Here is an 18,761-nt window from a genome sequence, read left to right on the forward strand (position 1 = left end):
ACTGCGCTCCAGCCATGGGGCGGTGGCAGGAGGAGCCTGAGCAACCCGGGAAGGTGGCACAGCCTCCCAAGGCCGGGACGTGTACAGTGGGCACACACCCTTGGCTGCCCTCACACACGGCAGGAGCTGCCAGGGGCTGCATGCTGAGGCTCTGGGTGCCCACATCCAGCTTCACCCACCTGCTTTTCTCTTGGCTCAATGAAGTGCCCCGACCACTCTTCCTCTGACCTGGTGATGCTGTGAGGTGGCCAGGTGACAGGCCTCAGCAAGGGTGGCCAGATTAGCAAATGAAAACACAGGACGCTTGGCCTGCCTGAATTTCAGATGAACAACAGATACATTTTAGTGTATGTTCCAAGTAGTTCATGAGACCTACCTACATTTTAAAAATTAAGCTATCAAAACCCCTGCATTTGTAGGGCACCAATTCATTACTCCGATAATTGGCAAACTGATAAATAAAGGGAAAATCCTTTTCTGTAGTTGACAAAGAAAAGTTCAGGATAACCACATGAGCTAAGGAGGAAAATTTATTTATAAAGACTCATGACTGATACAGGAAGAAGGAAGGACAGAACTGCCAGTCGCCCTTTGCAATAGTTCTCCATGGCTGCGCTGACCACAAAGCGCAAAGTCATGGGATTAGTGTGAACACATGAGGTGGGTGCCAGGGCCACTGCCACTGTCTGCATCACTGCAAGTGTGTGGCCAGGTATGACAGGCCTCCCCAAGGGTGGAAGCACACCCACCCAGAGGGAGTCCTGCCACAAACCTGAAGGCAAGTCAAGTAAGCCTCTAACCACGAGTTTAGAGCAGGTCCCGGGACAGAGGGACCTGCTCTATGACACCACTGGGGATGCTGGCAACCAAATCCTGGATGTGGGACATTCTGCAGGGCCAACATGGCCTTCTCCCCAACAAACTGACGGGATGGAAGGAAATGGCACTGTCAGAAAAAAAGATACTTCAGAGACATAAAAACCAAATGCAATGTGGAGATCTCATTTGGATTCCACAGCCAAATGTAGAAAGCCATTTTTGAGGCAGTTAAGAAGAACTAAACTGGGTCTTACACGCCACCAAGGAATTATTGTTAATATTATCAAGTGCGATGATGGAACTGTGATTACATACTTTTTAAATTATCTGCTAGAGCTATATAATGGAATGTTTATGGGTGAAATGATGTATTTAAAAAGATTTTTTGTTGTTGTTTTTTGAGATGCACTCTTGTTCTGTCACCCAGGCTGGTGTGCAGTGCTGCGATCTTGGCTCACTGCAACCTCCACCTCCCAGGTTCAAGTGACTCTCCTCCCTCAGCCTCCCGAGGAGTCGGGACTACAGGTGCCACCACTACACCCGGCTAATTTCTGTATTTTGAGAAGAGACAGTGTTTTGCCATGTTGGCCAGGCTGGTCTCGAACTCCTGGCCTCAAGATATCCACCCACCTCAGCCTTCTAAAGTGCTGGAATTAAAGGCATGAGCTACCACGCCTGGCCAGAATTTCTTTTAAAATACTACAAGAGAACAAACGTAGGGAGGCAGAAAATCGACTGAAAGCTGGTGGTTTTTATTTCCAGTGTTGGGTGTATAAGGGCTTACCGTTCCTTTAATTTTGTGTGTGTTTAAAAAGTTCCATCACAAAAAAAAAGTTAAGAGGAAAAAGACATAGAAGCAATACAAACTATGAACCATCTCCCTGCTTCTTCAGGAACAGCTGCGGAGGGAACAGGGCCAGGGGACAAACCAGGCCCTGTCCGCATAATTAGATGACCTCAGGGCCTTGGTGGCAGAGCTGGCCCCACCTCTCAGAGATGTGGGAGGGAGAAAATTAGCTCCCACATCAGAAGAGCTTAGAAAAATGCCTCACACTGAGCAGGCCCTCACCTGTATTGGCTGTTATCCTGCGTGTACCACGCCTGGGACTGGGAAGGTGACAAAAAGCACTGGTCCAGCGAGTGTGAACATTACGGCTGCGGTACACAAGGCTGCCAGACCAGCATCGTGCAGTAAGCCCACTGGATGGCCATGGCCCTCTCTCTACTCAGGCAAACCTGCAGCAAAGCCAAGCACAGGCAAGACAAGGGGCTGGATCCTGGCTCAGGGCAGGGTCAGCCACAGCTATTGCCACAGCTCAAACCACGCCCAGCCTGCCCTCCTGCTCAGTGAGAATCCCACAGAATCAGCCCCTTTGCATGGACCCCCAACACGTCCACCCCAGGTACTGGAATGAGCCCTTTCCAGCCCCTCTTCCTGAAATGCCTGACAGCTCCCACAGTGCTCGCTCTTCCTCCTCACCACAAGTCTGGGAGCCCAGTCTCAGTGGCCCCAGGGTGGCTGTATGGCTCGAGAGAAGAGACGTGGTCCCAGGCCCCTGCTGAAATTGAACTTGTTGGCCTCCTGATGCGTGCCCATATGTGCCCAGAGGCTTGTACAGATGACCTCATTTCATCTCCAGCACACACCTCACGAGCGGTGCCCAGAGGAAGAGAGTGAGGCTCAGAGTGATGGGGGTAGTCATCTGGGAGCCCCAGCACGAAGAAGCCAGTGTGCCTGCTTGCCCAGCTCCTGTCCTGGGCATTTCCCTGTTCAGTGTTTTCCCTCCCCGTGTTGGCCATCCATGCATCCCCCATGAGCACCTTGAAGCCCTGCAACCATGCATGGCCTCCATGCTTGGGCGTGTGGCCACTGGCCTATCATGGTCACTGCTAGATGTGCTGGCGTCTCCCTGCCACTGGCTCTCAAATAGCATCGCCACTGGTGCTTTCTGCACCCACAAGTGCCCATCTGAGCCCAGTAGATCTGGAGCTGTAAGGGGACATAAAATGGGCACTGCTGATGGCGATGGCACTGGCTAGAACCCAGATGGAATCCAGACGAGGAGGAGACTTCTGGTGCTATGGGGGCAGGTCAGTACAGATGAGGAAGGCCAGGCATCCGGCCAAGTGCCTGGCCAGGCAGCCAGGATGGGGACATATGCCCCAACACCAGGGACTCCTGGGCGTGGTGGTGTCATGTAGCACCCACAGGAATGCAATTCATAGCTGCCAGAATCAAAGGGTCTCCCAGACCAGCCCCCACTTTGCAGCCAGAGTATCTGGGAAGGCAACGGACCTGCCAGGTCACATGTCATCTCAGTGGGACACAGGGTCTGATCTAAAAGCACGGGGAACAGAGTACAATGACCCTTGAGCCTCCCCTGCTCATGGCACACATGGGACACAGCCACAGCCGGGGAAACAGCACGCACAATGGTGGGCGCCCCAGCACTCCCAGTTCAAACCCCAGAGCACTGTGAAGGGGATGGCGCTTACCCACGTATTTCTCGACCTTGCTCACATAGAACGTGGGGGCCGGGACAGCCAAGCCCAACCAGTCTTTCTTAGGGATGAGGATGGGCACAGTGAAGCTGTGCTCCTCCATGTGGCCCAGCGTGAGCTGACTGTCCAGCACATGGGCCACTATGTCTTTAGCACTGCAGGGAAACACAGGTCAGAGACCACGTCAGGACTGAGGCCTCCTGCACCAGAACAAGTGTGGACAGGGCCTCAGTGCTGGAGAGGCGAGCCCGGGTCTGGCCACCCACCTCCAGAGTCACAGGAGGAGGCCTGGCTGCGGTGCCGCATCTGGGACCATAGGGCAGCCAGGGCAGATGCAGTGCTGAATCCAGAACCCCACGTGTCAGATGGAGACGCTGGGCCTGTCCACCCCACCTACTTCCTCACACTGCCCAGGTCACACCTTCTCCCGGGGCACCAGGTATGGACATCTTGCACTTTTTACATGTGCATGTGAGCACATGTGCACACATCTCTAGTGGACTATGTGCCCATGCAACAATGCATGCACACATATGCATGCACACACATATGTACATACACGTGCACACACCCCTACTGGACTTCAAGTACCTGGGGGAGGTAAGCAATTTCCTCTCCACACTGCTACGTCCCTAGCTCCCAGCCTTGTATTCGACCAGGCAGAGAAGAGCAGCTGGGATAAGGGAGGCCACTGGGGCACGCAGATGCCTCCTTGGGGGCTGCTTCGCTGAGTCTGACACAGGCTGACCCTTGAGCATAAAGGGACTGAATTCAAGAGCAGAGCCAGGCAGGGCCCGTATGGTGCCCATCCTTCACAGACAAAGGCAGGGTCGGGGAGTGCAGAGGACAGGGGCCTCAGAAGACCATGTCTTCCTCCTGAGTCTCAGTGGTTGTGGGGACAAAGGGAGCTGACAACCACCCAGTGACAATGCTTGTCTCTGAGCAGGATCTGCTACCAACGCAAAGGAGCAGGGCTGGATGGAGCTGGGACATTTTATTTGCAAAGAATCTTCGCATTGTGTTCAATCTTCCTGCCCGCAATTCAAGTGGACGTTATGGAAATTTGGCAAAATCCGACAGAGTCAAGGTCAGAAACCAGGACTTCTGAGGGAAGCATGGGGCACCACAGATGAACAATAAAAGGAGTTCAAATCTGTCTTTCCCAATCCTCTTCTAGCTTTGTGACCTTGAGCAAATTATGTGACATCTCTGTACGTCATCTTTACTAGAAACGCTCGCACGGCCTTGTGGGGTGGCTGTGGGATGTAAGTTGGCACATGCACACTGTCAGCGCCAGACTCCTCTGGGCCTTTTCTCAGGGCAAAGCCACCTGGTGTGGCAGGTGCTTGTTCATGGGCGGAACATGCTCACAAGCTGGCTTGGTGCTCCTAACAGACCCTGGGCTCATCCCTGTGTGCCCCCTGCACCCAGTACTGGGCCCAGCACACAGTGGGCACACGGGGAGTGTCCGCGGGCAGATAAAGTCTCCCATCCTTGTCAAACTGGCTGCTTGGCTTCAGAGCATCTTGGAAGGAGAAGTGGACGCATCTGCCTTCGTAACTATCAACAGGGAAGGCCCAGTTCAGCCCATGCTCCTGCCCTCTTGCTGCCAGCCTGAGCCAGGCAATGCCAGGGCCACAGATAACTCCAAGCTGCCCTCCTGTTGCAGTTTGCAAGCACTCACTGAATAGCTTGGCTCCGTGCAAGGCCGGGGACGCTGGAGCAGGTGTCACCTAAGTGACAGATGCTTGAGAGTCCCTGCTTCTTAGGAGGTGAGATGGGCAGGGAGCCAAGGCAGGCCCTGGAAGTGTGTGTTGAGATGTTCGGCCCAGAGGGTAAAGGAGTTGGAAAAAAGACACCCCCAATGACAGCCCAGACCCTCCTGACCCCCGCAACAATCCTAAGCCTTGGTGACTGTGAATACCATCACCCTCCTGCTGGGCCTGCTGCTACCCGCGGGAGTGGATATCCAGGGAGCGAGGGGCTTCAGAGTTCACAAAGTGCCTTCCCTGCCTCGGAGGGCCTCGTGGAAATGGAGGCAGTTACGTGCACTCCATGGGTGAGCCAAGCAGGACCCAGGGAGAAAACTTCCAGAGCTGAGCTTTCTGCACCAAGCAGAGCTCCCTGCCTGCCCTCAGGTCATCACCGGTGAGGAGCACCAAGTGTGGGCAGGGCTCCAAGGAGGGGCTGCAATGAAGGCCCAGGACGGTGGCAACTCAGGCAGGGGTGTGAAGCAGCCCTGAGGTCATGCAAAAGAAGTGACACTGCAGCTGGGAGAGGCCTCAGGGCTGGCTGAAGAGACCAAGGAAAAGGAGGCAGCCCACAGAGACAGGGTGCCATGGAGGGGAGCCCGCAGGGGCCCAGCACGGCCGGCAGGGTGGGGTCGTCCTCCCCGTCACCTGTCTGCATGGTCACTATGTCATCAATTGCACTCCTGTCCGAGGACGCTCACTGAGGCCAGAGTCCGCCGGCTACACCTGTGTTCCTCCTCTCTCGTGGGGCGGGGTCCTCACTTCACGGATGAAGCAACTGAGGCCAGAGACGTGGGGGCCGTGCCAAGGTCGCCAGCAAAGGTACACAGGAGCAAAGAGGCCAACTGCCCTTCCTGCTGCACTGTCACAGGGCACCCTGTCCCAGAGCCACATGGGGAGCATGATGACAGCGTCCCTGTGACGGCATACCCATGGAGATGGCCGCTGAGCACAGTCACCCCAACTCCACAGAGCGGGATGGGATGAGAAAAGTCAGTTCAATAAGATGAGTGACTGTGTATATGCCAGAAGCTGCAGCTCAGGGCTCCTTCTAACTGCTATGCGGCTTCCTCATCAGATGGGGACGCCTTCCCGAGTTCCTGGCCACGTACCCTGGGCCACCCTGTACCAAATCAGTGTCAGTCAGGTAAACCTGTGGGCCTATGGCCCCTGCCACAGGCCATAGCCAAAATCAGCTCAAGGGACATGTTGGAACAGCACAGGGAGGGACCCTGCAATCCTCACCACCGTGGCTTTCAAAAAGAGGGGTGAAGCTTGAGAACCAGGCCTCAGGCACAGCTAACTCTGGGAACCCTGAGCAGCCCCCATCCCCACCCGCAGGCCAGGGTGGCAGGGGCAGGACAGGTGGAGGCAGGCTCAAGGCCTCCAGAGGTTCCCAGTGCTGGCTCAGAGCTTCTCCAGGGACACGGAGAGGACCTCTTGTCCCCAGGGTGCCTTGGCGTGCAAGGCGTGGCTGCAGTCAATGCAAACACCAAATGGGGCATCGCAGACAGGCTCTCGGCACAGTGCACATTCACTTCAAATCTCAACATGCACACTGGTGGAAGGTGCTAGAATCGTGTACCTTTGTCCCCGATGGAGCACACAGCCCTCAATAACGACTAAAAATCTGCCTCACAGAATTTATATAACACACTCAGCACGTAGACACGTGCATGCAGATACACGTGCATGCACACACATACACACGCACACAGCTGAGAACTGAATATCTGTCCCGCCAAAATTTATCTGTTGAAATCATGACCCCTAAAGGTGACGGTTTTAGGAGGTGGGGCGTTTGGGAGGTAATGAGGTCCTGAAGGTGAAGTCCTCATGAATGGAATTAGTGTCCTTATAAAAGAGACCCCAAAGAGCTGCCTCCTTCCTTCCACCATTGTGAGGACACGGTAAGAGGGCATTGTCTATGAACCAGAAGCAGGCCCTCACCACACACTGAATCAGCCAGCACCTTGATCTTGGACTTCCAGCCTCCAGAACTGTGAGAAATAAATTTTCTATTACTGAAGCCCTCCAGTCTGTAGTATTTTGTTATGGCAGCCTGAACAGAGTACGACATACACACAAACACATGGCACGCACACATACACATGCACAAATGTGTAAGCACACACATACATGTACACGCACATGTGTACAGCCAGGCAGGGGCTGGGGGTCCCACCGCCTGCAACCTCAGCACTTTCTGCTGGTCTAGAACGTCTCTTCCTAGGCGGTTGGCTATAGAAGACAGAAAGGGGAGCCCGCACTGGGGTTTTAGCTGCAATCGAGGGCAGGCTGGGACACCGCGCCCCTGCCTAAACTCCCCACAGGCCCAGGGGCAGGGACTGGGTGAGGCAGGCACACAGGACTCCCATGGCAGGTGGGCTGTTTCTGCGGATGCCTGGAGACATTAGACAACTCGAAACCGAGTGCTCACCAAGGTGCAAAACCTGCCCAACCCCAGCACTACACCACTGCTCTACCCCATCCCCAGCTCATGCAAGAGACGCCAAGCAAGGAGCCCTTGAAACCTATGCTGACTACGAGAAGAGGCCCCTGGCCCAGGAGTTTCCGACACCTTCTTCCCTACCAGTCTGAAAGCCTCTTCCCAAGTGACGCGCACATGTACCTGCTGCGTGAACCACACAAGAGCAGCGCCACCCCAGGATCCTCCCAAGACCCCACTCGGGGGCCCTGAGCGGGACCTGCCCCCCAGGAAAGCACCTCCTGAGGTGTCCTGGCTCCAACCCTGCTCTGCCCTGACACCCACCCCCAAGCCAATACGGGCAGCCCCAGGTCCCCACTGGAAGCTCAGCCCTGCTTATGTCATTCCTGTCATAAAGACAGCACAGCCCTGAGCTTTTTGGGTAGGCTCAATAAGGTGGCAGAAGCACGAGGATGCCCCACCCTGCCGGGTTGATCCTTCCTACCCTTTGTCTGTTTTCAAGCAATAACCAGATGATGGATTAATGAGCTTGCCACAGGCAGATGCTTTCTGAGCATAAATGCAGCCAACTACTGGGGACCAGGGGTAAGAAGGCAATTTAGGAATCCCTGAATCTCCCCACAGGCAAGCCATCAGCCCGTAAGTTCAGGAAGAGCTACTAGCTTCTCCTCATCACCCTCTTGCATATTTCATGGTGTCTGCCCGCGTGTTGAGGCTGTGCTGGGGATCAGGTTGAGATCTGTTCTCGACACATGAAGCCCCCACCGTTGTCCAGCAATGGACGGGCACGAAGCCTTCAGGCCTTGGGAGAGGCCAAGAAAGAGCAGCCAGGTCTCCAGAGTAGTGGGACCCCCACCTGCCCCAGACCCCAGCATCACCAGCTGCCAGGCTAGGCCTCCAAGGCTCCCTCGACCCAGCCTCAGCCCACGGAACAGAGGTGCTGGGGCCCCTTCTACCCATTGCCTGCATCCTCCCTCCACCCCCACTGGTTCCACAAGACCCATCCCACAGGGATCCAGGAGTCTGGTGCTTCAGCTTGCAACTGGGCACTGGGAGGGGGCTCCCTTTGAAGGGGAATGACTCAGACTGGCTGTGATCTGGAGCCAGATGCATTCCCTGCCCCACTTTGTCCAGGGCTCAGGTCAGCAGGAATGTGATCAGCTGACCCAGCCACAGCCCACGTCCAGCCTGCAGCTTCTGTGAGCACCCAAGACCCTTCAACGAAGTGGAACCCAGAGGCCACATTAACACACACACACACCCACAACCATGTCATCTGTCCTGTCTACAGGCCACACCCCTCCCAAGTCCTTGAAGACCACCACACAGCTCCCCCTCTACAACCAGGGCTGAGGTTTGGAGCTCAAGGCTCACGTAACCTCCAGCTCACCTGGATGAACCTGCATACTGTGAGGCAAGCCTACACCCCAGGACCCACCACACCTGAGAGGGCCGAGAAGAATACGGAGCCTCAGCCCTTAGGATATGCAAACAGCAGGTTGTGTGGGAAAGGCACAGGCCCTCCAAGCTTCTCTGCAGAGGAGGTGGTGGGTGAGATGAGGCGGGGCTGAAAGGGAGGAAAGGACAGAGCCCACCCACAATGCACGTGCCCAGAAAACACAGACAAGCTGGGCCCCCAGTGTGGCAGTGGCTGGCTGGGCCGGGCTAGCCTGGGGACCCCTGGAAAAGCCCCACATCACCATTTATCCAGGTCCCCAAGTCTGTGTCCCCCTAACTCAGGCTGGCTTGGCCTCTCCCCTGGCCTCAGAAGGAAGGCCCTTTGGGTCTTGGCGCAGCTGCCTCTGCCAGCGGGAGCTGATCAGGAGGGGCTACAGTGGGCCTAGTGAGGCTACAGGGGAAAGTAAGCTAGGCTGGAAGGGCCCCCAGGCCTAGACACTACTCAGGGCGTTTTGCCCCCAGCAACCCAGGGCCCAGACCCAGCAGAGACCTCACCCTCTATGCAGCCCAGGCAAGGTGGATGCTGCTCTCTTCAGCAAGAGGTGGCCGCTTGGGCTGCGGTACTTACAGGTGGACTTCACATGGGTTTTCTCATAGTTTGGGCAGTGGTATATGCCGATGTCGGGGGCCTCCTCCTCTTCCACTCCCAACACAGCTGAAACGAGATGAAACAGACCATTACCTAGGCACTCAGCACCCCCTCAAACACTCTCCATCTGCCAAACTCTAGGAAGAATCCCTGCTCAACATCTGGGAACCTAGGCCAGATGGAGCACACAGCTGTGTAGGGAATGTGGTCCACCGGGAAAGCAGGGTGGAGGAAAACAGCAAGAGAGATGTCATCCTGGAAAGGCATCTGCAGCCTGGACCCAGATGCAGCATCTGGATATGCCCCACTATGAGAATCCAATGAATGGGCCATCCGGCAGGCCTGCCAGGGTGAGGGTCACCAATGCCCTGTCACCCAGAGGACAGGAAAGGAAGAGAGAGTCTCAGAGCCAGGCTGTCCCCATCACTTCACCAGGGGTAGCCTGAGGGGGCAGAAAACACCAGAGGCAGCTTGAAGCCCCCTCCTGCAGGCCACACCATAGCCACCAATCCAGCTTATCCTCATGGGGGCCATGAAGAGGCCCAGACACAGGCCTAGCAGCCTGGTCTTGGGACATGCCCAAGACTCCAGACACCATGACCACTCTTTCCTCATTTCCTCCCTGGAGTTCCTCCAGATCCCTTGTAAACCTGTTTGGAGATTTAGAACGAGAGAGCTCCCCCTGTGCAGATGGCAGGGCTACAGGCCTTAAGTCATCTGAGGAATGAAGACAAAGAGTATCAAAGAACACAACCTAAGACATCAATAAACTTCTCCAGAAGCAAACCCAGCAAAATGGAAATGCTTTGTTTTATTTCGATACCTTCTACTTTTGTTTTAGTTAAAAGTGACATGAGGCCAGGCCCATGGCTCATGTCTGTATTCCCACCACTTTGATAGGACAAGGTGGGCGGATCACTGGAGGTCAGGAGTTCCAGAGCAGCATGGCCAACATGGTGAAACCCTGTCTCTAATAAAAATACAAAAAACAAATTGGCCAGAGCATAGTGGTGCACACCTGTAATCCCAGCTACCTGGGAGACTGAGGTGGGAGAATTGTTTGAACCTGGGAAGTAGAGCTTGCAGTGAGCCAAGACTGCACCACTGCACACCAGCCTGGGCAACAGAGTGAGACTCCATCTCAAAAAAAAAAAAAAGAGTGACACGAGAGTGGCCAAATAAAACTGACCAGTAAATTAAAAAATGGACATTTCCCCCAGGAAGCCCCAAAATGTTGCTACGGGAGGGGGTCAGGGCAGCAAGCTACCTGGAATGGAAGATACAGATGTGCATGAAGCAGACTGTTTTCACTCAGGGCAAACGAAAAAAAATGAACATAAAGACACTGCTGACCTTAAGGAAATAAAAAAGGATTATAACAGAATACTATGAAAAAATTATAGGTCAATAAATTATGTAACCTGGATGAAATGGAGAAATGCTAAGAAGCACAAAAACTGCCACAACTGACTCAAAAACAAACAGAACATTTGAACAGACCTATAACGAGATTAAATCCGTAATCAAAAAACCTCCCCCAAAAAGAAAACCCCAGAGCCACCACTAGTGAATTCTATCAAACATTTAAAGAAGAACATCAATCCTTCTCAAACTTTTCCAGAAAATAGAAGAGGGGGGAACATTTCCTAACTCATTCTATGAGGTTAGCATTACCCCGAGTCCAAAGCCAGACAGAGACACTATAAGAAAAAAAAAACCACAGACCAGTATCTCTAATCAATATTGATGTCAAAATCCTCAACAAAATACCAGCAAATGAAGTCCTGGAGCACAATAATGGGATAACGCACCATGACCAAGTGGGATTTATCACAGCAATGCAAGGACGGTTCAGCACATGAAAATAAATCAGTGCTTCAACCCCTGAAGCATCACATCTGACTGCAAGAAGAAAAGAATGCAACCCTGGGGCTCGGTCCTGGAGGCTGGGACAGCAGAAGTTGTGCTTCTCTTTCCTTCATCCAGGAGGACAGATCTCATCAAGTGGGTAAAATACAAGAAGAAGCAGGGCTCACCTGGCTCTTTCTCCTCAGCCGGCACAGCCCTCTGCCTCATTCCTATGTTCCCATCTCTCCCGATCCTTCCCCAATTCGCCATCCTTCCCAAGACACATTACACCATATTAACACAATGGTGAAAAATCCTACGTGATCATCTCACAATTGATACAGAAGAGCACTTAACAACATCCTTTCATGATAAAAACATGCCACAAACTAGCAATAGAGGGGAACTTCTTCAACATGATGAAAGCCATGGATGAAAAATTCACAGCAAACATTGTATACAATGGTGAAAGGCTGAAAGCTTTTCCCATAAGATGAGGAACAAAATAGGATGCCTATTCTTGCTACTTCTATTTAACACAGTACTGGAAGCTCTAGCCAGAGCAATTAGGCAAATACAATACAATAAAATAAAATAAAATAAAAAAATAAAAAATTCTGAAGTAAAGGAGTCTGAACTGCAAAAGAAGATATAAATTTATCTTTATTTGCATACAACATAATCCTATATATATAAATACTCTAAGGAATTCATACATAGAAAAACTTTCTACAGCTAATAAATTCAGAAGGGCTGGGCACAGCAGCTCACACGTGTAATCCCAGCACTTTGGGAGACCGAGGAGGGTGGAACACAAGGTCAGGAGATCAAGACCATCCTGGCTAACATGGTGAAACCCCATCTCTACTAAAACTACAAAACATTACCTGGGTGTGGTGGTGGGCACCTGCAATCCCAGCTACTTGGGAGGCTGAGCCAGGAGAATGGCGTGAAACCGGGAGGTGAAGCTTGCAGTGAGCAGAGATCATGCCACTGCACTCCAGTTTGGGCAACAGAGACTCCACCTCAAAAAAAAAAAAAAAATTCAGAAGTTGTAGGTGCAAAAACAACACACTAAACCAGTTGGATTTCTATACACTAGCAATGAATAACCTGAAAATAAAACCAAGAAAGCAAGTATCATTACAATAGCATCAAAAATAACAAAATATTAATATGTAAGAATAAATTTAACCTAGCAAGATTTGTACACTGCTGAAAGAGCTCTTAAAGGCTGCAAATAAACAGAAATACATTCCTTGTTGATGAATTGGAAGACTTAATAGTGTTAAGACAGCAATACTACCTAAAAGAATCTACAGATTCAATGCAATCCACATCAAAATCCTAACAACTTTGTTTACAGAAATGGAAAAGCTAAGAAAACTTACAGTTCCTGATTCAGAACTTACTACAAGGCTATGATAAAACAATGTGGCACTGGCATAAGGACAGATATATAGATCAATGGAATAGAACTAAGGCATCAGAAATAAACCCACACATCAACATCCAATTGATTTTTGACCTGGGTTCCTAGACCATGCAATGGAGAAATAATAATATCTTCATCAAATGATGCTAAGGAAGTGGACATCCACACGCAAAGGAATAATGCTGGATGCCTACCTTACACCACAAACAAAAATTAACTAGAAATGAATTGACAGCCCAAATATGAGCTAAAATTATGAAACTCATAGAAGAAAACATTGCAATAAATCTTCATGACCCTGGAATTGACAATAGATTCCTAGATATGTATGTCACCAAAAGCATGTCCAATAAAAGAAAAAACTGCTAATTTGGATTCCATCAAAATTAAAAACTTTTTTGCATTAAAGGACACTATCAACAGAGTAAGAAAGCAAGTGAGTAACAGAACAGGACAAAATATTTGCAAACCATAAATATCACAAAGGTATGGCATCCACAACATATAAAGAACTATTACAGTTCAACAATAAAAAAACAAACAATCCAATTAATAAACAGGTAAAGGACTCAAACAGATATTTCTTCAAAGGAATATGCCAATGGCCAAGAAGCACATGAAAAGATGCTCAATATTCTCAGTCATTAAGGAAACTAAAATCAAAACTACAGTAAGATAACACTTCACACCCACCAGGATAGCTAAAATTTTTCTTTTTTGTTTTTTTGAGATGGGAGACTTGTTCCGTCTCCCAGGCTGGAGTGCAGTGGTGCAATCTTGGCTCACCGCAACCTCCGCCTCTGGGGTTCAAGCAGTTCTCCTGTCTCAGCCTCCCGAGTAACTAGGACTATAGGCGCCTGCCACCACACCTGGCTAATTTTTGCATTTTTAGTAGAGATATAGGGTTTCACCTTGTTGGTCAGGCTGGTCTTGAACTCCTTACCTCAGGTGATCCACCCTCCTCGGCCTCCCAAAGTTCTGGGATTACAGGTGTTAGCCACCGCATCTGGCCAATTTTTTTTTAAGTAAATGTTGGAAAGGATGTGCAGAAATCATAACCCTCTTATATCAACGGCAGAAATGTAAAATGGTGCAGGCACCGTGGAGAAAAATGTGATGTTTCCTCAGAAAATTAAACATAGAATTACAATGTGACCCAGCAATTCCACTGACACATACATACCCAAAAGAATTAAGAATAGGTACTCACGCTGGGTATTGTGGCTCATGCCTTTAATCCCAGCACTTTGGGAGGCCAAGGTGGGCAAGATCACTTGAAATCAGGAGCTTGAGACCAGCCTGACCAACATGGCAAAACCCCGTCTCTACCAAAAATACAAAAATTAGCTGGGTGTGGTGGCACATACCTGTGGTCCTAGCTACTCAGGAGGCTGAGGCACGAGATTCACTTCAACCTAGAAAGCAGAGGTTGCAGTGAGCTGAGATTGCACCAGTGCACTCAAGCTGGCCAACAGAGCAAGACTGTTTCAAAAAAAAAAAAAAAAAGAAAAGAAAAAGAAAAAAGAAAGAATAGGTACTCAAACAAATCCTTGTACACAAATGTTTCTAACAGTATTATTCACAATAACCAAAAAGTGGAAATAGCCCAAATGTCCACTGTCAGGTGAATGAATAAACAAAACGTGGTCTGTATATACAATGGAATATTATTCAGCCTTCAAAAGGAATGAGGTCCTGATACATCCTACAATGTGGATGAATCTTGAAGTCATTATGCTAAATGAGAGAACCATGACACATAAGGACTCATGCTGTATGATTCCACTCATGTGAAATGATAATATGTTTATAACAGGTCTATCCACAGAGACAGAAAGCTGACTAGTGGTGCCAGAGAGTGGGAGAAAAGAGCAATGAGGAGTTACAGTTTAGTGGGTACAGAGTTTCCTTTGGAAATTGAAATATTTTGAAGCTAGATAGAGGCGATGGTTGCATAGCATTGTGAATTTACTAAGCACCACTGAATTGTTTACTTTAAAATGATTAATATTATGCTATGTAAATTTTAACTCAATAAGAGAGGGAAAAAAAGAACTTGCCTTTGTGAGAGTGACATCATCACCATGGCCTTCACCACCATCACCATCACCAACATTGCCACACCATCATCAACTCCTCAACCACTATCATCACCACCACCATTATCATCACCAACACAATGCCACACCATCATCACCTCGACCCCCATCATCACTACCGCCACCATCACCATCACCAACATCACACCATCATCATCATCACCTCCACCATCATCATCACCATCATCACCATCACCAGGTGAGGTGAGACAGGAGAACTGCTTGCACCCAGGAAGCGGAGGCTACACCATCACCAACATTGCTACACCATCATTATCATCATCATCTCAACCACTATCATCATTACCACCACCACCACCATCATCACTGTCACCAACACCAACAATCACACCATCATCATCTCAACCACTATCACCACCACCACCATCATCACCACCAGCACCATCACCAACATTGCTACACCATCATCTCAACCACTATCACCACCATCATCACCATCACCACCAACACCAACAATCACACCATCATCTCAACCACTATCACCACCACCACCAGCACCATCACCAACACTGTTACACCATCATCTCAACCACTATCACCACCACCACCACCACCACCACCATCACCATCACCAACACCACCACACCATCATCATCTCAACCACTATCATCACCAACATCACACCATTATCATCTCAACTACTATCACCTTCACCACCACCATCATCATCATCACCATTACCAACATTGCTACACCATCATTATCATCTCAACCACTATCATAACTGCCACCACCATCATCACCATCACCACCACCACCATCACCAACACTGACACACCATCACCATCTCAACCACTATCATCACCATCACCACACCATCACTGTCATCATCTCAACCAGTCATCACCACGCCAGCATCATCTCAACCACTATCATCACCATCACCACACCATCACGGTCATCATAATCTCAACCAGTCATCACCACCACCATCACCAACACCACGCCAGCATTATCATCTCAACCACTATCATCACCACCAGCACCATTATCATCACCAACATCGCCACACCATCGTCATCACCATCACCATCATTATCACCTGAACCACCACCATCATCCTCCTCACTACCATCATCACCACCATCACCACCATTACAAACTCCATCATCACTAACTCTGGCTGAGCACTCACTGTGAGACAGGCAGCATGCCAAGAACTCTAATAGCATTGTTTTCCAACAACCCTGAAATAATGGGAATTCTTATTATTAGCCTTATTTATCAGAATATGGAAATTGAGGTATGAGAAGTGCCTGCCCATACACAGAATAGTCTCCTTATTCATTCACTGGGGATAGCACTGCCCTTGCCCTTAGGGCATTTACACATGCAAATGAATCCAGGCAAAGAGATGGGTGGGCCTGGCCCAGAGAAAACACTTGTTAGACAGGGTGAGCTGTTCCTACTGGTGCCCAATGTACCAGACTAACCCTGCCAGGCCACCAGCATCTTGGGCCCCAGACGAGTGTTCTCTTCCACAGCCACCACAGTCCTGAGTTCTGAGAACAGAGCAAGAAGCCCAGGAAAAGATCTTGGCAAATTGTTTTTGAAAATATAAAATTCACTGTATCTTAGAATACAAGCTAAAATAAAGTCCACGCAGTTCAAAGAGTCAAGTGTAAAAGAAAGGCCATTGGCTGGGCACAGTGGCTCATGCCTGTAATCCCAGCACTTTGGGAGGCTGAGGCGGGTGGATCATGAGGTCAGGAGATCGAGACCATCCTGGCTAACACGCTGAAACCCCGTCTCTACTAAAAGTACAAAAAATCAGCCAGGCGTGGTGACACATGCCTGTAATCCCAGCTACTCAGGAGGCTGAGGCAGGAGAACTGCTTGAACCCAGGAGGTGGAAGTTGCAGTGAGCTGAGATCGCACCACTGCACTCCAGCCTAGGCGACAGAGTGAGACTCCGCCAAAAAATAAAAAATAAAAAAAAAAAAGCCACCGAAAGCACAACGTGAGGGAATACTTGTCTGCTCTGCTCTCAGGGTGCAAAGTGACCTTCTTTATAAAGAAACAAACAAAAATGGGAAAGGAAACTCAGCAAGAACATTGATGGATGAAAACCATGCTCCAAAACACCAAAACAAACTTTAAAATGCATGCTATGAAAAATATTTACATCGAATATGGCAAAGTGTTAATATTCTTCCTTCATGCAGTTTATACTAAAGGTGTCTTCCTAATAGAACTAAAGGCCCAAAGCCAGGAACTGTACCAGGGCACAGCATTATGGCACGTGAAGAAGAGCTCAACATAGAGGAGGGCAGGACAGGGCTGCAAAATGTCACATGCACTGACCACAGTGTCATGTATACCTCAGGTTCTCATCAGTGACACCAACTTTCAGTCACATGCAAAGACTTGTGGGACCGGATGAGCTGGGAGCTGAGGACAGTCCCTTCAGTACCATCATTATTCATTTGAAAGACACATGTTATAATACATCGCCCTGGAAGGGAGCCAGTTGAGCTCTTGCAGCCCAGAAATTAGACCCAGAATCCACACCGTATGTCAGACCCCACATCCATGTTGAGACCCCAAATCCACATCCACAGCCACATCCACGCTCCATGTCCATGCCCACATCCATAGTCACACCCATGCCCCATGTCCACACCCTCACCTGGCCCCCAGGCTGTGCTCTCACTGCAGCATCTGGAGCAGATGAAGCCACAGGATGACCTATACCACCCTGACCTGGTTCTGCACCATCCCAGCAGGGCCTTGCATGCACATGGACCATCACACACCCCTACCTGCCAGGCCTTTATGGGTTGGTGCTGACCCTCAGGCAGAAGATCAGAGGTCAGACCACCAAACTCAGAGTAGGACAGACAGACTCGGTGTTCAGTTAGCAGGACCAGCGGTCCCTGAAACATGCCTGTTCTTGGGGCAAGACTTGGGGTGAGGGGCTGGAGACGCCAGGATTCTCACAGGGCCTTTGGGCAGGAGCCCTGCTGAAGGACTCGCTCTCCAGGCTGGAGGTCCGAAGTCCAAATGGGTCTCAATGGGCTAAAATCAAGGTGTGGGCAAGGGAAGCTCTCTCTGGAAGCTCTAGGGAGAATCTGTTTCCACCTCCTCCAGTTCCTAGAGACCACCTACACTCTCTGGCTCCTGGCCCCTTCCATGTTCAAAGCCAGTGATGGCCAGCCGAGCTCTCACAGACGTCGCCCTGACTCAACCCTCCTCCTGCCCTCCTCCCCTCCTAAGGATCACTGTGAGGACACTGCAGCTGCTGAGTCATGCAGGGCAGCCTCCCCATCCACAGCCGAGTGAACAGCCCCAACTCCATCCACAGCTTCCCTTCCTCCTCTCTTGCCATGCAACTTAAAGTTGCAGGATTAGGACATGGGTGCCTTCAGGGGCTGTTATTCTGCCAACCGAGCTAAGGAACACACCTCAGGGTGACCTCAGGCTCAGCATATGGACAGGCTGGCTGGGCCCTGTCTGGACCCCAAGCCCAAACCGCATGAGGCCCCAGCTGTGCCTGTGAGTGTAAGGAAGTCCTAGTCTCCTCAAACTCCATCCCTCTGGCATCCCAGGCCTCACCCCTCCCTGTGATGTAGCAGGAACAAGGTGCCAACATCCATGGTGAGCCAGAGACTCAGCACAGGAAGGTCAGGTGGGGATCTGGTCCTCACACCTGGCCCCGCCCTCCATGCAGCACCCACTTGTGTGGCTCCAGGCTCTGGGCCAGTGTCTGTTGCAGGATGCTCTGCCCTGGCACAGCCAGTCCACTTACACAAGCAGGTGCCCCTTGCGGGCTTCCTCCTTCCACACCACC

General features: G+C 50.6%; 1 protein-coding gene across 2 annotated transcripts in view; it reads right to left on the bottom strand.

The window, feature by feature from the left end:
• LOC115932675 (uncharacterized) overlaps positions 1 to 18,761 on the bottom strand; it is a 60,167-nt gene that overhangs the window by 438 nt on the left and 40,968 nt on the right. Inside the window, exons 5-7 of one of the 2 annotated variants that reach the window (XM_055360607.2) lie at positions 12,304 to 12,441; positions 9,548 to 9,634; positions 180 to 313 (exon numbers count right to left, since the gene is read on the bottom strand). In XM_055360607.2, the coding sequence (XP_055216582.2) occupies positions 180 to 313; positions 9,548 to 9,634; positions 12,304 to 12,441 (359 nt within the window). The remainder of the gene's footprint in view (positions 1 to 179; positions 314 to 9,547; positions 9,635 to 12,303; positions 12,442 to 18,761) is intronic. The other variant, XM_063697145.1, reaches the window with a different exon arrangement.

The sequence above is a fragment of the Gorilla gorilla genome, chromosome 14, assembly GCF_029281585.2.
Source record: "Gorilla gorilla gorilla isolate KB3781 chromosome 14, NHGRI_mGorGor1-v2.1_pri, whole genome shotgun sequence".
NCBI lineage: Eukaryota > Metazoa > Chordata > Mammalia > Primates > Hominidae > Gorilla > Gorilla gorilla.